This window comes from Phyllostomus hastatus, unplaced genomic scaffold, assembly GCF_019186645.2.
Source record: "Phyllostomus hastatus isolate PE091 unplaced genomic scaffold, TTU_PhHast_1.1 phas_scaffold_1674, whole genome shotgun sequence".
Taxonomy (NCBI): domain Eukaryota; kingdom Metazoa; phylum Chordata; class Mammalia; order Chiroptera; family Phyllostomidae; genus Phyllostomus; species Phyllostomus hastatus.
This window is the reverse complement of record NW_025334011.1, coordinates 16,473,835-16,496,899: the sequence shown is the minus strand read 5'-3', so window position 1 is coordinate 16,496,899 and position 23,065 is coordinate 16,473,835. Positions and strand designations below refer to the sequence as shown.

Here is a 23,065-nt window from a genome sequence, read left to right as displayed (position 1 = left end):
AAATCCAGGAACTGGTTCTTTGAAAATATAAACAAAATCAATACACCTTTAACCAGATTCATTGAGAAAAAACAAGAGGACCCAAATAAATAAAATCAGAAGTGAAAGAGGATAAATTACAATGGAAACCACAGAAATACAAAGGATTGTAAGAAACTACTATGAACAACTATACACCCAGAAATTTGAAAACCAAGGTGAAATGGACAAATTTCTAGAAAAATATAATCTTCCAAAACTGAACCAAGAAGAAGTAGAAAGCCTAAACAGACCAATACTAGCTGGTGAAATTGAAGCAGTAATAAAAAAAAAAACACTCTTGGCACACAAAAGCTCTGGCTGGACAGTTTCACAGGAGAATTTTACAAAACATTTAAGGAAGAGCTAACACCTATACTTCTCAGACTGTTCCAAAAAATCCAAGAAGAGGGAAGACTACTAAATTCTTTTTATGAGGCCAGCATCACCCCAATCCCAAAACCAGACAAAGACACAACAAAGAAAGAAAACTACAGGCCAATATCACTGATGAATGCAGACGCTAAAATCCTCAACAAAGTACTGGCAAACCACATCCACCAATACATCAAAAAGATCATACATCATGATCAAGTGGGATTCATTCCAGGGATGCAAGGATTGGATAATATTCACAAATTAATAAATGTAATACATCACTTAAACAAAAGAAAAGACAAAAATCACATGATCATATCAATAGATGTGGAAAAAGCATTTGATAAGGTACAGCACTCATTTATAATAAAAACACTCAGCAAAGTGTAAGTAGAGGGAGCATACCTTGATATACCTAGCATTGCCTAATAAAGGCAATAAATGAAAAATCTACAACCAACATCATACTCAACAAAAACTGAAAGCTTTCCCATTAAGATCAGGAGCAAGACAAGGATGTCCACTTTCACCACTTCTATTCAACATAGTATTGGAAGTCCTAGCCACAGCAATCAGACAAGAAAAATAAATAAAAGACATCCAAATTAGAAAGGAGGACGTAAAACTGTTATTGTTTGCAGATGATATGATAGTGTACATAGACAACCCTATAGACTCCAGCAAAAAACTACTTGACCTAATAAGTGAATTTGGCAAAACAGTGGGATATGAAGTCATTATTCAGAAATCAAAGGCATTTTTGTACACTGACAATGAAATATCAGAAACAGAAATGAGGAAAAAAGTCCTATTTGCTATAGCAACAAGAAAAATAATCTATGTAGGGATAATCCTAACCAAGGAGGTAAGAGACCTGTACTCAGAAATACACAACACTGAAGAAAGAAATTAAGGAAGACACAAATAAGTGGAAGCATGTACCATGTTCATGGATTGGAAGAAGTAACATCATCAAAATTTCCATAATACCCAAAGCCATCCCCAGGGACAGATTCTTTAATCTCCTTTTTCCCTTTGGAAACAACTGGCTTCTTGAGCTTTCATATTTCCTAACATTCCACCCGTGTCCACAAATGGTTGGACTGATAGTTTCTTCCCAGCTAGAATGAATCATCCTTCCTCTGAAATTTTCACTTGCCTCTACTGTAGCTCAACCACATAGCATTGTAACAATTTGTTTATGCATCTATATCTCACACCAGATTGAGCTATTTGAGTTCTGGAACTTATCTCATGTTCTCACTATCCACCAGAGTGACTGTCATGTACTATCTCCAGAGCCTGTAAGGTCAGGAGTTCAATAAATGTTAAATAAAAACAGAAAGACATGTGCAGATATCAAAGAAACAGCGCCTAAATATCATTTGTACTTACAACATAATTGAAGGATGTATCAGCAAGCACTGCAAACTGACGAAACAATGTATGCCTGGTAAACATCTCATTCTTAAGGGCATGAAAGCTGAAATAAAATCAATAGTGAAATTTGAATGTATAGAAATCATAGCATAGAGCAAATCAGTATGATCCATATGGTTAAGAACTAGAATTTTCAGTGTAAGAGAAAAAAACAAGTAAAGATTTTAAAAAATATGAATATGAACTTGTTTCTTCTTTCATTTTTAAAATTACATATTTTTCAGCCCTCAAAGTCACAGGAACAATGGCAACATGGTATCAATGAGCACCCTGAGGGCTGAGACTGTGTTTTAAAGACATTTCTCCATGAAATGAATCAGGACATCTTCCAGAAATGGCTGTTTCTAGAACTAAAACAATAAATGTACAAGATAAGCCTGGGAATTCTATTGTTTAGGGAGTCATCAAAGATTATGTCAAAAGTACACTATTCAATTTTAAAGGGCTCCAATGAACTTTAAGATCGGAGAAATTAAGCATCAAAAATAATGATTACAATATATTAAAGCACAACAAATATATGAAAAATTTGGGAAACTCTCAGTCTATCTATATTGCAAATAATGCTAAAATTAGGAGATTCAATCTCAGGAAAGCATGTTCTGCAGAGAAAGCCAAGAGTATGCTAGACAATCTTTGTTTAGCAAGTAGGAAGAAACAAAAACAATCACAGCATTCAATCACACAGGTGGCTCTAAGAAGAGATTAGATGTATGTTTCATGGATCAAAACCATAACGAGGTAGCACTACATAGCTACAAGGGTGACTAAAACTGAAAAGCCTATAATTTCCTGCTCACCAGGCTGTCTGACGGCGCCTCAGTGAACTTTTCCACCTTCCGTGGGCCACAGGTATACATTCCAGAGGCCTGAATCACAGCCTTTTGGGGAGAAAACTTTTCCTCAGCCCTAGAGGCAGAAGCTGTTTTGTACATTATGTTACTCCTCTATCCTGAAGTTCTCTTTACTTCCTTTAGTAGTTAGCCATCTTTTATTAGTTAATACTTCTTTTTAAAAATATATTTTATTGATTTTGGTATTAAATTTGTCCCAATTTCTCCCTTTTGTCCCCCTCCACCAAGCACCCCCCATTCCCTCTGACAACACCCCCCCTTAGTTCATGTCCATGGGTCATGCAAAGGTTCTCTGGCTACTCCATTTCCTATACTGTACTTTATATTCCCATGGTTATTCCACCTATTTGTACTTCTTCATCCCCTTACCTCTTCACTCATTCACCCATAACTCCCTCTCATCTGGAAACCATCAGAATGTTCTCCATATATGTGATTCTGTCTATTTTTGTTTGCTTAGTTTTTTAAAAAAATTCAGTTGATACATATGTATTTATCGTCATTTTATTGTTCATTGTTTGATCTTCTTTTTCTTAAATAAGTCCCTTCAACATTTCAAGTAGTAATGGTTTGGTGATGATGAACTCCTTTAGTTTTTCTTGTCTGGGAAGCCCCTTATCTGTCCTTTAATTCTAAATGATAGGTTTGCTGGGTAGAACAATCTTGGCTGTAGGTCCCTGCTTTTCGTGACTTTGAATATTTCTTGCCAAACCCTTTTAGCCTGCAAAGTTTCTTTTGAGAAATCAGCTGTCTTATGGGAAGTCCTTTGTAGGTAATTGTCTGTTTTTCTCTTGCTGCTTTTAAGATTCTCTCTTTATCTTTAACCTTTGGCATTTTAATTATGATGTGCGTTGGTGTGGTCCTCTTTGGGCTCATCTTGTTTGGGACTGTCTGTGCTTCCTAGACTTGTATGTCTATTTCCTTCACAAAATTAGGGAAGTTATCTTTCATTATTTTTTCAAATAAGTTTTCAGTTTCTTGATCTTTACCTTATCTTTCTGGCACCCCTATGATTCAAATGTTGACATGTTTGAAGTTGTTCCAGATGCTCCTCAGCCTATCCTCGGTGGTTTTTTTTTTGGATTCTTTTTTCTTCTTATTGTTCTAATTGAATTTTTTTTTCTTCCTTATGTTTCAAATCATTGACTTGATTCTTGGCTCTATCCACTCCACTGTTGATTTCCTGTCACTTTTTCTTCATTTCACTTAGTGTAATCTTCATTTTTGCCTGGGTCTTTTTTATGATGTTGAAGTATGCAATGAGTTCCTGGAGCATCCTAACCACCAGTGTTTTGAACTCTGCTTCTGATAGACTGCTTATCTCCATTTTGTTCCACTCTTTTTCTACAGTTTTGTTGTTTTCTTTCATTTGGGCCATATTTCTTTGTCTCCTTATTTTGACATCCTCCCTGTGTTTGTTTATGTGCATTAGGTAGAGGTGCTTTGACTCCCTGTCTTAGTAGCATGGCCTATTGTAGGAAAGTGCACCTGTTAGTTGGATGGGGAGAGCCTTAGGTAATTGCCAGGGTGGGGCAACCTGTGTGAACCAGGTTGATGGAGTCTCAGGTATGGTTTCACTGATCTGTGGCTCTGTTTGGGGGAGTACTCAGAAAAGGGACAATGACCACTGTCTGGCCTCTGGAGTTTTGTCTGGGAGGAAGCTGTTCTGTGGCACTCACCCTGATTCCAGACACTTCAGTGTCTCCCTATATGCCACTGGTGCTGTTGTAGCTGCTGCCCTGGTACTGGAGTACAGAGGGAGTGAGTCTGCATAAGTCCTAAGTTTGTTTTGGTCCTTTAAAAAGAGATGGCTGAAAATTCCTCAGTTTCTTCTGCTGTCCCAACTCCCACTGGTTTTTACAGGCAGAAGTTAAGGGGACTTATGTTCCTGGCACTGGACCCCTGGGCTGTGTGGTCTGGTGTGGGGCTGAGATCCCTTGCTTCTGGGTTATCCCTCTCTATTTTTATCCACTACATGTGGGTGTGGGACCACTTGTTCTGTGTCTCTGTGTCTCCCTGTTTCTACCCTTCCTACCCATCTGGATGAATGTGACTTCCTTAATTCCTTGGTTGTTGAATCCCCATGCTGCTTGATTTTCTGATGGTTCTGGGTGATAGCTGTTTTGTACTTCAATTGTAATTTTCGCTGTGGTTCTGAGAGGAGGCAAGCGAAGATGGAACCTACACTTCCATCTGTACCAGAAGTCTTGTCTAATACTTCTTGATATACAATTGTTTTTGTTCATGTATTTCCTGACTAAATTCTGACTGGTTTACTTAATCAGGGCAAAGATGTGTACACCCAAAGTGGACAATCAGATTACTGTTTACCCACATTTGGTGAACCCTTCCCTGTCATGCTCCTTCCCATGACAGGACAACAGTACCATCATCTTGAACTTAAACCCATATGTCACATTTTGTTAATAAGTGCTAACAGAAAGTGGTTTGTGTCATTTCTGGACAGAAACTTTAATCCCTGGTACACAGTTTGTTCTGTCTCTTTTGCCTCTGCCAAGACAATATTTTTGGTAGAAAATGCTATATCAGCCTGGGCTCTATAGTCAATGTAACAATGAACAGTGCCATATGACATGTAGAGTGAGTGAAATAAGCTGTTGTTATTTGAAGTCATTAAGATGTTAGGGTTGTTTGTTACTGCAGCATAACCTAGTAGATTCTGAAAGAATGGCCTTATGACTAGAAATTCCTCCTGGAGATGTGTATTTGTAAACCAATTTTTACAAGAAGACAGGAGATAGGAACAAGAGTGTTTATTGCAGCATTTTTTGTGTTAGTGAAATATTGGAAATAATCTAAATATGCTGTAATAAGGGAAGGATAAACAACCTGTAAGTCATTTATAGTATTTGTAATCTATACTATTATACAGTACTTAAAATATTTAAGGCAAATCTTAAGAATCAACTTGAATTTCAAAATTATAACAAGTTAAAAAATGGTATGTTATGATTGTTAATGTATATTATATAAGTTTTTAAAGCACACAAAATACTTTTTATTATTTACCTTTACTCAGATATAAATTTATAGTTAATAAAGGTTAAAAAGGTGAAAGGAAGAATAAATGCTAAATTTATTATGTTGACCTTTAGGAAGGAAGGAAGAGATATAGGATTGGAGTAAAAGTACAAAAAGAATTTAAGTGTATTAGAAGATTTTACAAATTTGATTTAAAAAACTACATTTTTGACCTATGAAAACTACTTATAGGCATAAATCTATCTTACAGAAATAATAGCAATAATATATTAAGAAACATAAGACTATTCAATGCAGCATTGTTTACATGGAAAAAAATCATCAGCCTTCCACATATGGATAAATTATAATCCACACATATAAGAGGACCAAGTGGCTATTAAAATGAATGAGGAGTATCAAAATGTCTTGATGAGGACAGTTGTCCAAAACAGAATGTTAAATAAAAAGGACAAATTGCATACTAATGTGTACATGATTCCAACTTTTGTAAAATATATATTATATAATATTACAATGGACATAGGATTGCAGATATATCATCAATATCCTATTCTCATATCCTTTGTGTATATACCTAAAAGTGGGACTGCTAGATCACATGGTACTTCCATTTTTAATTTTTTGAAGAACCTCCATACTGTTTTCAACAGTGGCTGAACCAATTTACATTCCCATCAACAGTAAACAAGTATTCCCATTTCTCCACATCCTCGCCATTACTTATTTCTTTTTATTGATTGTTGATAACCATGTAACAGGTGTGAAGTAATACCTCATTGTTATTTTGATTTGCATTGCCCTTATGATTACTGATGCTGAGCATTTTTTTGTGTTCTTGTTGACCATCTGTATGTCTTCTCTGGAAAAATATTTATTCAGTTCCTCCATCCACTTTTTTTAAAAAAATTTTATTGTTGTTCAAGTACAGATGTCTGCATTTTTCTCCCACTACCTCCCCTCCCTAGCCAAGCCCACCTCCCTCCTTTGCTTCCACCCTCCCCATTAGTTTTGTCCATGTGTCCCTTAGAGTAGTTCCTAAAAACCCTTCCCCACATGATCACCTCCCACCTCCCCTTTGGTTACTGTCAGATTGTTGTTAATTTCAATGTCTTTGGGTATATTTTGCTTGCTTTTTTCATTTGTTGATTATGTTCCAGTTAAAAGTTAGATCATATGGTATTTGTCCCTCACTGCCTGGCTTATTTCACTTAGCATAAGGCTCTCCAGTTCCATCCATGCTATTGCAAAGGGTAAGAGCTCCTTCTTCCTCTCTATTGTGTAGTATTTCATTGTATAAATGTACCATGGTTTTTTGATCCACTTATTTACTGATGGGCACTTAGGTTGCTTTCAGCACTTGGCTATTGTAAATTGTGCTGCTAGGAACATTGGGGTGCACAGGTTCTTTTGGATTGGTGTTTCAGGGTTCTTAGGATATAATCCCAGTAGTGGAAATGCTGGGTCAAAAGGCAGTTCCATTTTTAGTTTTCTGAGGAAATTCCATACTCTTTTCCACAGTGGCTGCCCCAGTCTGCAATCCCATGAACAGTGCAGTAGGGTTCCTTTTTCTCCACATCCAACACTTGTTTGTTGATTTGCTTATGATGGTCATTCTGACTGGTGTGAACTGGTATCTCATTGTGGTTTTAATTTGCATCTCTTTGATGGCTAGTGATGCTAAGCATCTTTTCATATGTCTCTTGGCCCTCTATATGTCTCCCTTGAAGAAGTGTCTGTTCAAGGCTTTTGCCCATTTTTTAATTGGATTTTTTGTATTCCTGGAGTAGAGTCATGTGAGTTCTTTATATATTTTAAAGATCAAACCCTTGTCCAAGGTGTCATTGGCAAATGTTTTCCCATAGAGTTGGTTTTGTTTTCATTTTTAAAATGATTTTTTATTGATTATGCTACTACAGTTTTCCCAATTTTTCCCCTCTATTCCCCCTCCAACCTGCCCTCCCAACCCTCCATCATTCCTCCCCCTTAGTTCATGTCCATGGGTTGTACATATAAGTTCTTTCAGTCCTCTGTTTCCTGTACCATTTTTATCTCTCCCTGTCTATTTTATGCCTACTAATTCTTCTTCTTCTTCTCTGTATCTTTTCCCCACTTATCCTTCCTTCCCCTTCTCCACTGAAATCCCTCCATGTGATGTCCATTTCTCTGATTCTGTTCCTGTTCTAGTTGTTTGCTTAGTTTTTGTTTTCATTGTTTGTCTTTTCTTTTAGGTTCATTTGTAGATAATTGAAAGTTTGTTGTCATTTTACTGTTCACATTTTTTATCTTCTTTTTCTTAGATAAATCCCTTTAACATTTCCTACAGTAATGGCTTGGTGGTGATGAACTCCTTTAACTTGACCTTATCTGAGAAGCACTTTATCTGCCCTTCCATTCTAAATGAAAACTTTGCTGGAGAGAGCAATCTTGGATGTAGGTCCTTGCCTTTCATGACTTGGAATGCTTCTTTGCAGCCCCTTCTTGCCTGCAAGGTCTCTTTTGAGAAATCAGCTGACAGTGTTATGGGCACCTCTTTGTAGGTAACTATCTTCTCTTTCTGCTTCTAGGATTCTCTCCACTTGATTTCAGTCACTTCCTCCAGTTCCCACAAGCAAAGTGGGCCCTCTGATGTTGATTCCTGGGTGGGTGGGTTTGTGTACATTCTAGGACCCCATGGGTCTCTCCAATAAACTCTCCTGTGAGGCTGGGAATTTCTCCCACTGCCGCCTCAATCCCCACAGGTGTTTTCAATCAGTGGTTTGAACAGCTTTGTTTCCCTGCACTGGGGCCCTGGGTGTGTGTTCTGTTTCACTCCCCAAGTGTTCCTTCTGGTTCATCTGCATGCAAATGTAGAACCACCCAGTCTGTAATCCACTGTCTCACTGCCCCACCCACTGCTGCCTAGCTGGCCAGCTGCAGCCTTGTGCACCCTGCTCCATGATCTACCGCCTCACTGGATCCACCAGTCGCTGCCTTGCCATGAGTCCTCTATACCCAGCTGCCCGTCTCCCTCTCTCCTATCAGTCTGGATGAAGGTGTCTTCTTTATCTCCTTGGTTGTCAGACTTCCATACAGTTTGATTTTCTGACAGTTCTGGTTGTTTTTGTTTTTAAATTGTTGTTGTCCTTCTTTTGGTTGTGTGAGGAGGCACAGTGTGTCTACCTATGCCTCCATCTTGGTGGGAAGTCCAAGTATTTTTTAATTGATTATGCTATTACAGTTGTCCCATTTTTTCTTGCCTTTATTCCCCTCTGCCCTGTACCTCCCCTCCCACCATCATTTCCCCACCTAAGTTCATGTCCATGGGTCATACATATAAGTTCTTTGGATTTTCCATAGAGTAATCTTGGATGTAGGTCCTCACCTTTCATGATTTGGAATACTTATTTCCAGCCCCTTCTTGCCTGCAAGGTTTCTTTTGAGAAATCAGCTGATAGTCTCATGGGAACCCCTTTGTAGGTTAGTGTCTCCTTTTCTCTTGCTGCTTTTAATATTCTCTCCTTATCTTTAATTTTGGATAACTTAATTATGATGTGCCTTGCTGTGCACTTCCCTGGGTTCAACTTCTTTGGGACTCTCTGAGCTTCCTGGACTTCCTGAAAGGCTATTGCCTTTGACAGATTGGGGAAGTTCTCCTTCATTATTTGTTCAAATACGTTTTCAATTTCTTCTCTTCCTCTTCTCCTTCTGGTACCCCTATGATTCAGATATTGGAATGTTTAAAGTTGTTGTGGGGGTTCCTAAGTCTCTCCTCATTTTTTTAAATTCTTGTTTCTTCATTCTGTTCTGGTTGAATGTTTCTTTCTTCCTTCTGCTCCAAACCATTGATTTGATTCCTAATTTCCTTCTCTACACTGTTGGTTCCCTGTACTTTTCCTTTATTTCACTTTTCATAGCCTTCACTTTTCCTCTATTTTGTGAACATACTCAACCATTTCTGTGAACATCTGATTACTAGTATTTTGAATTCTGCACCTGATAGGTTGATTATCTCTTCATTGCTCAGTTGCATTTTTTTCTGGAGCTTTGATCTGTTCTTTCATTTGGGCCATATTTTTTGTTTTGGTGTGCCTGTTAGGTAGTAAGGGGCAGAGCCTTAGGTGTTCACCTGGGTGAGGTTACCCACATGGCTGTGTTATAGTGCTGTATGTGGGGAAGGGGTCTGAGAGGGAAGAATTCCCCATTGAGTGTTTTTGGCTCCTTTATCATAAATTAACTGACCTTATGTATGAATTTATTTCTGGGTTCTCTATTCTTTTCCATTATGTGTCTGTTTTTATGCCAATGCCATATTGTTTTAGTTACTATAGTTTTATACTATAGTTTGAAAGCAGAAAGCATGATGCCTCCAGCTTTGTTCTTTTTCAAGACTCTTTTGGCTATTTACAGTCTTTTTTTTAAGATTTTATTTACCCATCTCTAGAGAGGGAAGGGAGGGAGATAGAGATAGAGATAGATAGAGAGAGAGAGAGAGAGAGAGAGAGAGAGAAACATCAATGTGCGGTTGCTGGGGGTCATGGCCTGCAACCCAGGCATGTACCCTGACTGGGAATCGAACCTGCGATACTTTGGTTCACAGCCCACGCTCAATCCACTGAGCTATGCCAGCCAGGGCTGAAAAATTCCATTAAAATTTTGATAGAGATTGTATTAAATTGCTAGATGGCTTTGGGTAGCATGGACATTTTAAGAATATTAATTCTTCCAATCTATGAGTACAGAAGATTTTTCTATTTATTTGTGTCTTCTTCATTTTCATTCATCAATGTCTTATAGTTTCAGAGCTTTCACTTTTTTGGTACATTTATTCCCAAATATTTTATTCTTTTTTGATGCAATTGTAAATGGGATTGTTTTTAAATTTCTCTTTCTGAGAGTTCATTGTTAGTGTATAGAAAGGTAACTGATTGTTTTATATTGATTTTTGTATTCTGGCTCAGAAGGGTGCCTCCAGACAAAATCCTGCAATTGAGGTGGGAGTGGTTGCATTACTGTGGCATCACCAAGTTAGGGATCTATTCCTGGGCCGATGTGCCACAACTGTACACCATTTATGCTGAGAGAAAAGGCAATGATGACATCAGCAGCTGAGTAAGGCATGCCATGATAAGAGGAAAGACTAAGTTCTGCCCTTGTCATCACTGCTTAACTTCAATCTTTCTGGAAATGACAACTCAGCAGGAAAAAAAAAGCTTTGAGAAGAAGTTTTGAATTGGATTAGCACTGACTATAAGTCATGAATTGGCTGAGAAATCATGGGATTAAATTGTTACCTTTACTAGCTAAGTTGAAGTTTTTCTCTTATTAAACAAAAATGATTGCTCCTGTTATATGATCTGTAACTGTAAAATGAAATAACCATTTTAGCACATACAAGTCTGCAACTGTACAATTAATCTCCATACCACACCATGACATAGCACTCTGGATATATATACTGTCTATGTTTTGGGTATATCACCTTGAATTAACATTTGGTGTTGCAACCAAGCCAGAGAGACTTAATGCATTATATCCTGACACTATGCTCTTTTAGTCAACTAAATGAAGGGGGGAGGTTAATGGGTAGAGAAATTAAGCAAAAAGGAGGAAGGACTCATAGACATGGACAACAGTATGATGATTGCAGTGGAGAAGGGGGTATGAGGAGACTAAATGGTAATGGAAAAAATACAAAAAACTTAAAGAAAACATATAGAAAGTGTGTAATAATACTTCCTAAATACTTAGCTACCAACATAAAATCTGCAGAGACCAAAATGATGAATATGATTATCAACATCTTGGTTAACAGAAAATCAATTTGAAGTAAAACTAAGATATTCTTGTTGTAAATGTTCATTGAGTATAGGATAAATTCCACAGGGAAACATACAAGGTAAATCTTAAGGATGAAAGTAAATCTTACAGAAATGAGTAAGAGAAAGACATTCTACTCAGTTTCAGAGATAGCCCAAAGTCCACATGCAAGAAAATAAAATTAAGTGCGTATTTAAGCTCTCCTTTGTTCTCAATCTCTTTGTTTCATCACCTCAATCTCTTGTTTCACCTGTATCTATATGCTGTCCTTATAATAACTCTATGAGGGGTCAGGGCAGCTATTAATATGCACATTTTTTCCAGATCACAGAGTAGTTATCAGCACTGGAGGCACAATACAAGCAGAAGTGGGAAGAACATTTTACCACAAGGATGAGATCCTTCACTCATCATCTGGTAGTATTTCTGTTATGGAGATACTCAGTGTGCCACATGGGATTATTTTATTGCAATATATACAGCAATGTATATAATTTTATACACACAAATGGTGTGTGCTAATGAAACACAGTGCAAATGCAGGGCACCATCACCCCATAAAATTAGGTGTGAGCCTAAAGTGTGACCTGGGACATCAGACCAACATTGAATCTATCCTGTCTTGATGCTTGACTGTGAAAAAATCTTGCAAAGAAATGATCATATGTGATAAAAAAGAGAATCTACAGGAAATTATGGCAGGAACCAAAATAATAGAATATAGTTTTAATGTTAACATGTTACGACAAGAAAAAAAAGCATGTTTTTCTTTTTTTTTTTTTTGCCTTAGAACCATCAAAAATCATGGTCTTAGAGATAAATTTTGGTGACAGTAATTTCTCTGCTTGTTACATGTTGTAGTCTAGAATGGTCTAAGAGCAAGGGGGCTGGACAAGGAATAGAAGCAAGCCCAAGGTCCACCTCAGGGCTATAGCTTTCATCCCATGGGGGGAGAGGAACCCTGACATCAGCCATGTGTGAGCCTGCCCCAGGCCCACACTGGAGTCCTGGTGATGGGTTGGTGAACCCCACTGTATGTGGTCAAAAGAACTTCCTGGGAACAGAGTGGAGTAGGAACTGTTCAAAATTGACCTTACCAGAACCCCTGGGTATCCTCCAAGGTTAGTGGGGTTCACCAACTGGTGGATCTCACACTTAACCTTGCATTTTTTTCTACTTGGCATTGCTTTCAGGTTTTTCAGAATTTTACAGTGTCATTTTCTCCATTTTTTTTTTTTACTTTTTCCATTTTTGAAAAAGACAATGATGACCTTGGGGAAATAAATTAAAATAACTAAACGGAAATTAGATCTGAGAATTAAAGAGTTGGTTTGGTTTTGTCTGAAAAAGGGAAGATAATCTAGTATATTAAGCAATTTTACAAAGAAAATATAGACCAATTAAATAAGATTATGTACAATTGAATATAAAAACATTTTAACAGCCCTGTGAAGGAAGATGACTATGTAGGCCTGACTAAAGCAGGTATCAATAGGCACTGTCCATCCTCTTGAGACTTTAAAAGTTGAAACATTGAGATGAGGAATGAGACAGAGTTTTAAATTAATTTTTCTTTGAAGTGACTTTAACTACTCTTCTATTTTAGGGCAATTATTTTGTGTTTCTTTTTAAAAGTGTATGATTAATTTTCTATTAATTACTATGTACAGAAAAATCCCTCTTCATTTCCTTAAAAGATGATTAGTCATTTTTATAACTTGAATTTGTATATATTACACACTATACCTGTTCCTGAGAGTAAAGAATTTCTTTTCCCAGATTTTGCTTATCCGTTCTGATGCCCTTTTATACCTGAAATAAATGTATAGATGGTTAAGTTTTGTATTAGGTACAAATGAACAGTTATGAATCATTATTTTCAGTACCTTTCTGCCTTTTTTTTCTCATTCTCTAAACTAGCCTTTAACATTTCTATTTGCTTCTCCAAAACACGTTTTTCTTCAGCCTTTCAACAGAAAATACATCACAAAGTTAATTACATGAACAATACACACTATTTCTCCATAAATTTGAAAAGCTACTTATAGTACATAGCATGCACATTCTAACTATCAAAAATAATTTGAGGGAACAAGGAGTTACATTTGCTTGCAAATTCCTATGAATTAGAAGAATTTAAAATCCTACATCTCCACTGCCTGTAAATGATTCACTGAAAGACAGCCAGCTCTACACAACATGAAGCAACCAAATTTATCTCCATCACCCCTCTCTCTACCAGGTACCTATTTTTCTAAATCTTGCTTTCCATTATTCGTTGTGACCTCTCCAGCTCTTTATCATAGGCAGCAGTTGCTTTCAGTTAGTCTATTTTCTCTTTCTATCAAAACTGTCCTCAGGAAAGGAGCACCAACTCAATCACATTAGAGCTTTTTATTATTTTTCACTATTATTTACATTTTACACAGGAAAATGTTTTTGCAAAAGGAATGAATCTCTAACATGGGAATTGTAGGCATTTCAAAAATTAGAGAGATTTCTTTTGAGTGTGGCAGGGATGTACCCCAGATCATACTATAGAAGCAATCATGTCCTCTGTCTCTTTATAAGACTAATTCTCCATTAAAATCATTGTTATTTTCTAAGAATAGCCAGCATCAATATGAACAATAATTAGGTAACTAATAATGGTTATATTAATCATTATTATACCTTAACCTCTTCTAATTTCACCATCTTTTCTTCATGTGTCTCAAAAAGTATTTCAGGTCTAACCTGGCAAAGAAATAAACCAAGGTAAATCCAGGGTGTGACAAAATTAGGTTTATAGTTGTGAGTACATAAAACATAAAGTATTTTTGTTATTATTTATTATTATATTATTTTTCCATATGGACCACTGTAAACCTACTTTTGCCCCACCTGTATAACATTTCAAATTAATGAATAAAGATGTGGTTTCTCTGTAACTTAAAGAAAGGCAGCTGAGACTTAAAATATGCCAACCATAGCCCCACAGGGGTCTTTTCTGCCTTACCCAATTTATAAAGCTCAGTGTTTATATATTGCATTTTTAATTGGAAAATTACAGTCCATTAAAACCAACTTTCCCACCACAGTTTTTTAAAATGCATAACTCTTGGTAAAACATTACCATTATACTTTTAAAAAATTAAATGGATAGTTGTTACCTATGAAAACACAAGCTTTAAAAAATCTTTTATTTTAAATGATATTCAAGGTGGGATTTTGCTACTATACCTTTCTGATGATAAGGAGAGTAGATGGCAGTGAGAAAATATACTGAATATAAAAATTTGCTCGGTTAGCTATTGCTATATTCCTAAACAATAGACAGAAAAAATGCCCTTTATTGCCACCACTACCTTCTCTAGTGGATTCTGTGACCGCAAAACCCTTGATCTCTTGCTCTTCTTTATGGGGTGGGGTCTGCCAAGGAGGGTCTGAGAATAAGAATCAGAGAGTCTGGCAGAATAAAATAAAAGAAAGGGACCTCAAGCTCCCCCAAACAATCAGAAATGTGGGCTGGGAAGAAGGATGGAGGAGAAAATGGTGAGGCAAGACCAGATGGCTAGAGGTGCTAGTATGCAGTCAAGCCATGGCTGACCAGTGGCCAGGGTGATGTCCAATATTCAATTTGAAGTGGCACCTTGGTGATGTAAACTGTTCCTGTCAATCAACCTTCTTCAATCTCCTTAAACTTACAAATGCAAAGGTGTCATGAGAGTGGTTTGTTTTTAGTAGAAATTGCAGAACTGGATTGAATTCAGCATCTGGTTTAACAAAATGTGAACTGGGATGGCAAGCAGAGTACAATGAGACTTAGAAACTGACTTAGGTAAGTGGAAGAAAGAGCTCATTCACAGTGACAACCACCAGAAGATGCTGTGGCATCTGCAGAAACTGTGGGACATACTGTAGGCTGCTACAAAACACAAAATTCGTTTGACCCAATTTTACTTATATCCAAAGGGGCAGAGAGAACCCACCTGACATCCGCTACCACATATTAAAAGAACACATTTTGTAATAACATCCATAAAACTAAAATTAATTGAGTGCCTACTCTGTGTCAGATATTCTACATACATTACTGTTTACTTCTATACACTAACCTATTGACTTCTTCATTCAGATTACCTTAGATATTTATTTATTTATTTTAATAATTTTATTTTAATTATTTTTCAAGTACAGTTTTCTATCTTTTACTCCCATCCCAGCTCACCTGCCCAGCCTTCCCTCCCATTTCCACCTGTGCCTAGTTTTTGTCCATGTGTCCTTTATATTTGTTCCTGTAAACTCTTCCCCTTTTCCCCTAAAATTCCCTCCCCTCTTCCCTCTGAACACTTTCATCCTGTTCTCTATTTCAGTGTGTTTGGTTATATTTTGCTTGTTTCTTTGTTTTGTTGATTAGGTTCCTGTTAAAGATGAGATCATATGGTATTTGTCTTTCACTACTTGACTTATTTCATTTAGCATAATGCTTTCCAGTTCCATCCATTCTGTTGCAAAGGATAGGAGTTCCTTCTTTCTTTCTGCTGCATAGAATTCCATTGTGTAGATGTACCATAGTTTTTTGACCCATTCATTTACAGATGGGCCCCTAGGTTGCTTCCAACACTTGGCTATTGTAAATTGTGCTGCTATGAACATTGGGGTGCATAGGTCCTTTTGGATTGGTGTTTCAGGGTTCTTAAGATATAATCCTAGCAGTGGAATTTCTGGGTCAAAAGGCAGTTCCATTTTTAGTTTTCTGAGGAAATTCCATACTGTTTTCCATACCAGCAAATAGACCAATGGAACAGAACAGAGAGCTCAGAAATAAACCCAAGTCTGTATGGTCAATTAATATTTGACAAAGGGGGCAGCAACATAAAATGGGGTAACAATAGCCTCTTCAACAAATGGTGTTGGGAGAACTGGACAGCTATGTGCAAAAAAATGAAACTCGAGTACCAACTTACACCATACACAAAAAAAATTCAAGGTAGATAAAAGATTTAAATATAAACCATGACACTGTTAAAGTCCTAGAGGAGAACATAGGCAGGAAAATCTCAGGTATTTCCCGCAGCAACATTTTTACTGATATGTCCCCCAGAGCAAGAGACATAAAGGAAAGAATAAACAAATGGGATCTCATCAAAATAAAAAGCTTCTGCACAGCTAAAGGAAACAGTATTAAAATAAAAAGAGAATCAACTGTATGGGAAAACATATTTGCCAATGATACCTCAGACAAGGGTTTAATCTCCAAAATATATAAAGAACTTACACAACTCCACTCTAAGAAGACAAGCAACCCAATTAAAAAATGGGCAAAGGACTTGAACAAACTCTTCTCCAAGAAGGACATACAGAGGATCCAGAGACACATGAAAAGATGCTCAATATCGCTAGCTATCAGAGATGCAAATTAAAACCACAATGAGATACCACTTCACAGCAGCCAGAATGGCCATCATCAACAAAGCAAAAAACAACAAGCATTGGAGAGGTTGTGGAGAAAAAGGGACCCTAGTATACTGTTGGTGGGATTGCAGACTGGTACCTTAGATATTTAAATGATAGATAATGTATGCACATATTTTAGAAATAAACTGCAAACAGCAAAGTATAGAGTGCAGATTAAACTAGGTTCCAGCCAAGATGGAGGCATAGGTAGAAATCCTTTGCTTCCTCAAACAGCCAAAAGGAGGATAAAAACCAATCTAAAATCAATAAACAATCAGAAATCCAAAATCAAACTGCATGGAACTACTACAACCAAGGAATTAAAGAAACAGTCAACCAGAACAACCAGAATGGTGGGCTAAGACAAAGAAATATGACCCAAATGAAAGAACAGAGCAAAGCCTCAGAAAGAGAACTAAGTGGGGAGGAGATCCCTAACCTATCTGATGGAGAATTTAAAGCCCTGGTAATCAAAGTACTCACAGATCTGATTGCGCTTGGTTGAAAAATGAAAGAACAAATAAAAGATACCCAAAATGAAATAAAGCAAAATATTCAGGGAACCAACAGTGACAAGAAGAAAACCAGGACTCAAAGCAATGATTTGGAACAAAAGGAAGAAATAAATATCCAACCAGAACAGAAAGAAAAAACAAGAATCCAAAAAGATGAAGAGAGGCTGAGGAATCTCTGGGACAACCTGAAACATTCCAATATCTGAATTATAGGGGTGCCAGAAGAAGAACAATGGCAAGAAATTGAGAACTTATTTGAACAAATAATGAAGGAAAACTTCCCCAATCTGGTGAAGGAAATAGACTTCCAAGAAGCCCAGAGAGTCCCAAAGAAGTTGGACCCAAGGAGGAACACACCAAGGCATATCATCATTAAGTAACCCAAGAATAAAGACAAAGAAAGAATCCTAAAAGAAGGAAGGGGAAATGAGAGAATTACCTATAAAGGGGTTCCCATGAGACTATCAGCTGATTTCTCAAAAGAAACCTTGCAGGCAAGAAGGGGCTGGAAAGAAATACTCCAAGTCATGAAAGGCAAGGACCTCTGTCCAAGATTACTCTATCCAGCAAAGCTTTCATTTAGAATGGAAGGGCAGATAAAGTGCTTACCAGATAAGGTCAAGTTAAAGGAGTTCATCATCACCCAGGCCTTATTATATGAAATGTTAAAGGGATTTATCTAAGAAAAAGAAGATCACAAATATGAACAGTAAAATGACAACAAACTCACAATCAACAAATCAATCTAAAAGAAAAAAACAATGAAAACAAAAACTAAGCGAACAACTAGAACAGGAACACAATCAGAGAAATGGACATCACATGGAGAGATTTCAGTGGGGAGGGAGAGGGGAAGAATGGGAGGGAAGTGTACAGGGAAGAAGAAGTATAATTGGTAGGCATAAAATAGACAGGGGGATCAAAATGGTATAGAAAACAGAGGACTCAAAGAACTTATATGTAAAACCCATGGGCATGAACTAAGGGGGGATACTGGAGGGCTGGGGGGGGGTGCAGGGCAGAGGGGGGATAAAAGGGGAGAAATTGGGAAAACTGTAATAGTATAATCCATAAAATATACTTAAAAAAACACAAATTAAAAAAAGAATAGCATAGAGTGCAGCCTAGAGATGCTGACAAAAGACTGTAGGGGAGCTGCAGCTGCTTCCTGGGAACTGATGTTGCCAAGTTTGCCAAAAAGCTTTGGAATTTTTAACTGACTTTAAGAAAAGTCCAAAAATAGATTTGACACTGTAAAAACAGAAGCTGCAGTAAGGGGTTTCAGTGCCAATGCATCGACAAAAAGACAGCTAGAGTTAGTGGAGGAAATCTTCCTTGTTTTGTGTTTCCCATGGATCTTATATTTTGTGCATATGACCAACTGATACATAATGAAGTATTGACTGTATATAATCTCTATGAGTTTGCCTTAAAGTTCAACGTTTTGTGTAGTACTCCAAATAAGTAGGTTGTTGTTGATGCTGCAGGTGCAGCAAAGCCTCAGTGTCATGTGGATATTGCAATTTGTCATACAGATATACTTGATCCTGTCATTATGATATAACAGACAAATTCAGTCTCCAAGTTTCTGAGCAAAACCAGAGGAAGGTGGAAAGAGGTTATGGCTACTCTTCTGCCTTCTGCAAAAGAGCCAAAAAAGGAAGAAGAAAAAAGAATAAAGGAACCATTAATTGAAAGTTTATTTTTTGAAGTCATTTCAACCAGGAAACAGAACTGTCTCTTCAGGACCTAGTTTACTGTCTTATTGGGAGTGGTGTGGATTGATGCTTTGTTATATCGGGGAATGTGGAGTTGCCAGTACCTCTCTCCCTTCATTTAATTGTGAATCAAACATCAGCTTACATCTTTAGATCTTGCCACAAAGTCTCTACTTAGAACATAACTTTGAAGTAAATTCATCTAGAAGCTAGAGATGTGGACTGCCTTTTATCTCTATTTCACTCCATTGACATCCTACAAACTATTGAATAATTTGCAATAATTATAAATGTATAATACATTTTAAAATTACTCCATGATTTTATTCAAAGGACTTTAGCACATTATGTTACAAACAATAGGATGTTTCTAACACCTAGGAAAGTCTTTGAAGAAATTCTTTTTATATCTAAACCTACATGCAAAACACTAATTAAAACATTTGTTATTTTCTCAAAAAAAAAAAAAAAGGAATAGTGTGCCCTGACTGGTGTGGCTCAGTGGATTGAATGCCAGCCTGGGAACCAAAGGTTCACTGGTTTGATTCTTGGTCAGAGCACATGCCTAGGTTATGGGGCAGGTCCCCAGTGGGGGGTGTGTGAGAGGCAACCACACATTGATGTTTCTCTCCCTCTCTTTCTCCCTCCCTTCCCCTCTGCTTAAAAACAAACAAACAAACAAACAAAATCTTAAAAAAGGAAAAGAATAGTATACATGAACATAAAAGTCTTACTTCCCAGAAGCCAAGGTGTTTTTTGGTTTTTAGTTTTTCTCATTGTTGTCATTATAAATAAATAACAGGGTTTATTGGGTTCCAGTCAAGATGGAGGCATAGGTGAAACACTTCACTTCCTCACACAACCAAAGGAAGGATAATTTCCAATTTAAAAATAATAAACAACCAGAAGTGCCAGAAAGTCAAACTGCATGGAATTCTGACAACTAAGGAGTTAAAGAAATAGCCATTCAGACCTGTAGGAGGGGCAGAGATGGGAAGCCAGGTGGGTAGAGAGGACCAACAGCAAGGCAGCAGACCACAAGGGTGAAGCAGGGCTGGCTGACAGGGAAACTAAAGACTCAAAACCTTTAGCTATAAAATACTGTGGGGGTTGTGATAGTAGGAGAAACTCCCAGTCTCACTGGAGAGTCTGTTGGAAAGTTTTTTTTTTGAACAGTCATTTCAACCAGGAAACAGAACTGTCTCCTCAGGACCTAGTTTACTGTCTTGTTGGGAGTGGTGTGACTAGAGCAGAGGGAGTGATTGGCATTGTTCCATCTCTGACACCTTCCCCATAAACAGTGCCACAACACAGCCACATGAATACAAATGCCCCTTACAAATACTAAAGGGTCTGCACCTTATAACAGTTGCACCAAGACAAAGAAGTATGACCCAAATGAGATAATAGACCAAAACCCCAGAAAAAGAGCTAAGCTTTTTTGATGAGGAGCTAGACAACCTATCTGATGTAGAGTTCAAAACACGGGTAATCAGGATTCTCACTGAATTAATTGAGCTCGGTCACAAAATGAAGGAAGAAATGAAGGCTACACAAAATGAAGTAAAATAAAATATACAGGGAACCAACAGTTAAGGGGAAGAAACTGGAACTCAAATCAACAATTTGGAAAAAAAGGAAAAAATAAACATCCAACTGAAATGGAATGAAAAAACAAGAATTCAAAAAAAAAATGAGGAGAGGCTTAGGAACCTCCAGGACATCTTTAAGTGCTCTAACATTCAAGTCATAGGGGTACCAGAAAGAAAAGAGGAACAGCAAGAAATTAAAAACTTATTTGAACAAATAATGAGGAAAAATTTCTCCAATCTGGCAAAAAAATAGAATCCTAGAAAGTCCCAGAAACCCAGAGAGTTCCAAAGAAGTTGGACCCAAGGAGGAACACACCAAGGCACATCATAATTAAGTTACCCAAGATTAAAGGTAAGGAAAGAATCTTAAAAGCAGCAAGAGAAAAGGAGACTGTTACTTACAAAGGAGTTCCCATAAGACTATCAGCTGATTTCTCAAAAGAGACCTTGCAGGCAAGAAGGAGCTGGAAAGAAGTATTCAAAGTCATGGAAGGCAAGGACCTCTAATCAAGATTACCCAGAAAAGCTTTCATTTAGAATGGAAGGGCAGATAAAGTGCTTCCAAGATAAGGTCAAGTTAAAGGAGTGCATTATCACCAAGCCCTTATTACACAAAATGTTAAAGTGATTTATCTAAGAAATAGAAGATCATAAATATGAACAATAAAATGACAACAAACTTATAACTATCAACAACTGAACCTAAAAAAACAAAAACTAAGCAAACAATTAGAAGAGGAACAGAATCACAGAAATGGAAATCACATGGAGGGTTATCAGTGGGTAAGGGAAGTGGGGAGAATGGGGTGAAAAGGTACAGGGAATAAGAAGCATAACTGGTAGGTATAAAATAGACAGGGGGAGGTTAAGAATAGTATAGGAAAGAGAGAAGCCAAAGAACTTATATGTACAACCCATGGACATGAACTAAGTAGTGGGGGGGGGGGGTTGGAACAGGAGGGTGCAATGTGGAGAGGGGAAAAAGGGGAGAAAAAACTGAGACAACTGCAATAGCATAATCAATAAATTATACTTAAAAAACAATAGTCATTATTGATTTGGGCTCCCCACAAATAAACGTTAAAATGTTAGAACATTCACATTATTTTCCACCCTCTCTCTGACCCCTCACATGTCTGATTTTTTACTCACAGATGTTGTTGCCTTTATTATGATTTCAATATATTTAAACTGGTATACTTAATATGTTAACTCTTTGCTGTGAAAAATAGAAATTTTTTTAAAGGCTTTATGTATTTATTTTTAAAGAAGGGGCAAGGAAGGGAGAAAGAGAGGGAGAGGATCATTGATGTGAGAGGGAAAAGGTGATCAGTTGCCTCTCTAACACAACTGGCCCAAGGACTGAACCTGCAACTCAAGCATGTGTCCTGACCAGGAATCAAACTGGTAAACTTTTGCTTTGTGGGGTGATGCCCAACCACCTAAGCCACATTGGTCAGAGTGAAAAATGGGAAATATATTTAGTCTTGTATGTTTTCCAACATCTTCACTCACCCAACTTCCAAGTTTTCAGAAGGAATGTCATTTTTACACTGTCAATGTCTATAGCATTGTTCTCTAACTATAAATAGGTCCTCCATGCTTTATCCACACATTGATTCTAAAAACTGAAATCCAGTAAATAATATTAACAATGCATTTATGTAAATATTTACTACAGAACCAAGTAATACAACTATCCATAAAGAAAAATGTGTAAACCCTTTACTAAAGTTTGCCACTGAAATAACTCTTTTAAGTGTTTTTTAATGTTTCAACTTTTAATTTTTTTCTAGCTTTCCTCACTTTTGAGTCACCTAGTGTCTCCTTTTTATTGTGTCCACATTTTCATGCATATCTTTTTTTGCATACTCAATTAAGAGTTGAGCTGGATATAAGAATTAGGGTTTAAACATTTTTTTTCCTTTGAACACATTGCTTTATATCTTTTAACTTTTCTCATAATTCCTGTCTGTTTTTTTTTTTTGCACTACTTCTACAAGACATTTTTTTTCTTTGTCTTCCATATTATTACTTAGATCTTTGGCTGTGTCAATTTTATTTTTCAACATGCTCATTGCCATTTTTTAAAATTTGTTAATTCCAAGAAATTATTCTTTTCCTCAGATTGTTTCTTTTTCATAGCAGCTTGCTTACCAGACAAAAGTTTTTCTTTGTTTTCCAAAATATATTTATTTTTAAAATGTATTTTAAAGTCTGTGTCTGTTTCCTAAATTAACTGTTTCCTACAGAGCCAATGGATTTGTTTTCTTTGTTCTTTCACTTGCTAAATATTTGCTGAATTCCTG

General features: G+C 36.9%; 1 protein-coding gene across 1 annotated transcript in view; it reads right to left on the bottom strand.

The window, feature by feature from the left end:
- The window catches only part of CUNH10orf67 (chromosome unknown C10orf67 homolog), a 97,735-nt gene that overhangs the window by 7,072 nt on the left and 67,598 nt on the right, over positions 1 to 23,065 (bottom strand). Inside the window, 3 exon segments of the mRNA XM_045857712.1 lie at positions 1,792 to 1,879; positions 13,239 to 13,304; positions 13,379 to 13,458. Coding sequence (XP_045713668.1) covers positions 1,792 to 1,879; positions 13,239 to 13,304; positions 13,379 to 13,458 — 234 coding nt within the window.